The sequence below is a fragment of the Gavialis gangeticus genome, unplaced genomic scaffold (genome assembly GCF_001723915.1).
Source record: "Gavialis gangeticus isolate Ggan-Ray unplaced genomic scaffold, GavGan_comp1, whole genome shotgun sequence".
NCBI classification, from domain to species: Eukaryota; Metazoa; Chordata; order Crocodylia; family Gavialidae; genus Gavialis; species Gavialis gangeticus.
Genome location: NW_017728980.1, coordinates 1,902,792 through 1,905,540, shown reverse-complemented (window position 1 = coordinate 1,905,540; position 2,749 = coordinate 1,902,792). Strand labels below are relative to the sequence as shown.

Genomic DNA, 2,749 nt, shown 5'->3' with positions numbered 1-2,749 from the left:
GTGTGGAGGGGGACCCCCAGACTCCCCCCAGCTTGACAGTTAGCCACAGGGGAACCCCAGGTGCCCCCCAGACCCAGGAGGCACCAGTCACTAAGTTGGGGGGGTGCACAAGGGACCACCCGCGCACTCCCCAGTGGACTCAGAAGTGTACTTCTGGTCCACTTCTGGGTCTGCTGCTGAGCATGCTGGGGATCCCCCCTTGCTTCTGTGGGACACTCCATGTGCCCCAGCCTCACAGCAATCATGAGCCACCTGCTACTTAGAGGTATGTAGAAAAAACATTTAAAGCTGTCTATGTCCAAATCTCCGAATTTTTCTGAATCTCTCCAAATTGATTTGGCGGGTTCCGATACAATTCAGAGAGATTAAAGGGGCCTCTGATTCAATCCAGATTCAGGGATTTGGCCGCCAAATCTCCAGTGAATCGAATCAGGGGCCGAAGCTTCGCACAGCCCTAAGAGCTACCTGTGCTTGCCATCTGGTTAGGATGCACCAAGCAGAGCTCAGGCACAGCTGTGTGTCTGGTCTCTATCTGGTCATATTGATGGGCAGATTAAAGTTCATTTTGATCTAAAGCAGAGCAAAATGTAGCTTGCTCTTATGGAGAGGATGGGGGGAGATGGTGAAACTCAGCATGCTTGGCATTATGCTGAATTGTGAGAGGGTCTGCCTCTGTTTCTCCAGACAGTCATCTTCTCTTCCTATCTCCTTTGCACAGTTGGGCCCAGGATGGCAACAGAACCACAGTCCCTCCTCGTTGACCTGGGGTCAGATGCAGTATTCAACTGCGCTTGGACTGGAAATCCATCTCTGACCATTGTCTGGATGAAGCGGGGCTCAGGCGTGGTAAGAACTACAGTCACAGGAGAAATACTGCACCACATTTGAGATCAGGGGCTAGAGCCCAAGAGGCAGTGCAGGGGAATGGGTATGTCACAGCATTCAAGTTCATACAAGCTGGCATTGAGGTCTGCCTCTGCTACCGATTTGCTGTCAATTTTGCTTCTCTAAGCATATTGTCTCTCAAAACTTTTTCCATTTGCTCTATAGCTTCTTTGGAGGTGGGCAGCTTCTTAGAGAGTGTGTGTGCGTGCGTGCGTGCGTGCGTGCGTGCGCGTGCATGTGTGTTGCCTTGTAAACCAAAGCCCCAACAGACACTGGAGCTATTGTAATACAAATAATAAACTGCAATTTTAAGGGGGAAAAAAACTTCCATTGAAATCAGGCCAAGCACCCACTGCTCAGTATTCATTTATGGCTCAATCTTGTCAATCAAAGAGAGTCTCTTGAGGATGTTAAGCAGAAAGCAAGGCATCTTAGGGCATTTATACATGTGCTGTGGGAGTAGGGGGGACACTTTAATTAAAGCAACTTGTTGCCTTGTAATTACCACACTCCGGCAGACTCAATTAATCGAGTCTGCTCCGATGCACTGTAATTACAAGGCAACAAGATACTTCATCAGCTGCTCTGACAAAGTAGGTTGCTTCCTGCAAAAGCTCATGTCATTCTGAACCAGTTAGTTTCTCAGGTGGCAGCCTGTTCGGTCTTCTGCCTGACTTCAGACTAACTTGGCTAGCCACCTCTCTCTTGAGGATGTTAAGCTTGATCTGCTTCCAGTGACCAAACTGAGAGTTGAGGACTCAAAGATTGAGACCTCCTCTGGCTCTTGTATACCTGACCTAATCCTACAAGACAAGGGTTGGCAACATATGATTTGCAGAATTACTGAATCGGGCCCGTGGAGCTAGGGGAATCTAGTAGCATGTTGCCAGTGGGGGGCTTTGCCCACATTGACATCAGAGCTGGGCAGTAAGGTGCTGTGGCAGGGTCTGAAGGCTGGGATCTGTGTCTATCCTGTAGCCAGGGGTCAAAGTCATTATTTGAAGATGACAAAGATTGCAGTGTGGTAAATACCAAAAAGATGGTCATGGATATGGGCCAATCTAGCTTGGTTGATAATCAGGGAAGAAGCAAATAATATATGTTTTAGAGCCAAATGTAAAATTAGACATACAGAGAATGTCAATACAAGATCGTAGACTGTCCTGAGACCAGAGAGTCTTGGTAAATAATCAACAGAAGTTGAGTTTCCAATTGCATTAGCCAAAAAGCTAATGCAATCCTTGGATGTATAAGTAAAGTGTTCTCTGTTAAGAAGATAGGTTCCATTATCTAGGTATCGGGAAGTGGTACAACAGCTACTGGAATACTGCATCCAGTTCTGGTGACCATCATTCAAAAAGAATGTTGGTTACCTGGAGAGGTATTGGAGAAGAGCAACTTGAATGATGAAAGGATTGGCAAACAAATCTAGCAATGAAATGAGTCCCCCAGAAGGGTAATAAGTTGATCACAGTCCACTTGTACCTACACAGGGAACAAAGCTGTGCTAATGAGGTCTTCAATCAGGTACCCAAAGGTATATCAAGAAGGAGAGGGAGAGGGCGAGGAAGCAATAAACGTTCAAGGCAGAGGCAAGCAAACTACAGCCTGCCAGCCATACTATCCAGCCTGTGGGGCCCCTAAAAAATGTAGAAAGTTAGCATTTATCTGCTCCTGGCTGCCTGTCAAAGATGACAGGAGTCAGGGCAGTAGGACCCAGGGGGGCCAGCAGGACCCAGAAGCCCAGCCCCACCTCACCCACAGCCCTTTCCCTGCCTTGCTGCCATGCACTGCTCCAGCACCACATGGCTGCATTGCCAGACCGGGGAGCACAGGCCACAGCGGTAACCTAGGATGGGGGGGG

General features: G+C 48.3%; 1 protein-coding gene across 1 annotated transcript in view; it reads left to right on the top strand.

Annotated features, from left to right (window-relative positions):
* The window catches only part of KIRREL3 (kin of IRRE like 3 (Drosophila)), a 420,743-nt gene that overhangs the window by 306,548 nt on the left and 111,446 nt on the right, over positions 1-2,749 (top strand). The window contains exon 8 of the mRNA XM_019509067.1: positions 719-846. Within this exon, the coding sequence (XP_019364612.1) occupies positions 719-846 (128 nt within the window). The remainder of the gene's footprint in view (positions 1-718; positions 847-2,749) is intronic.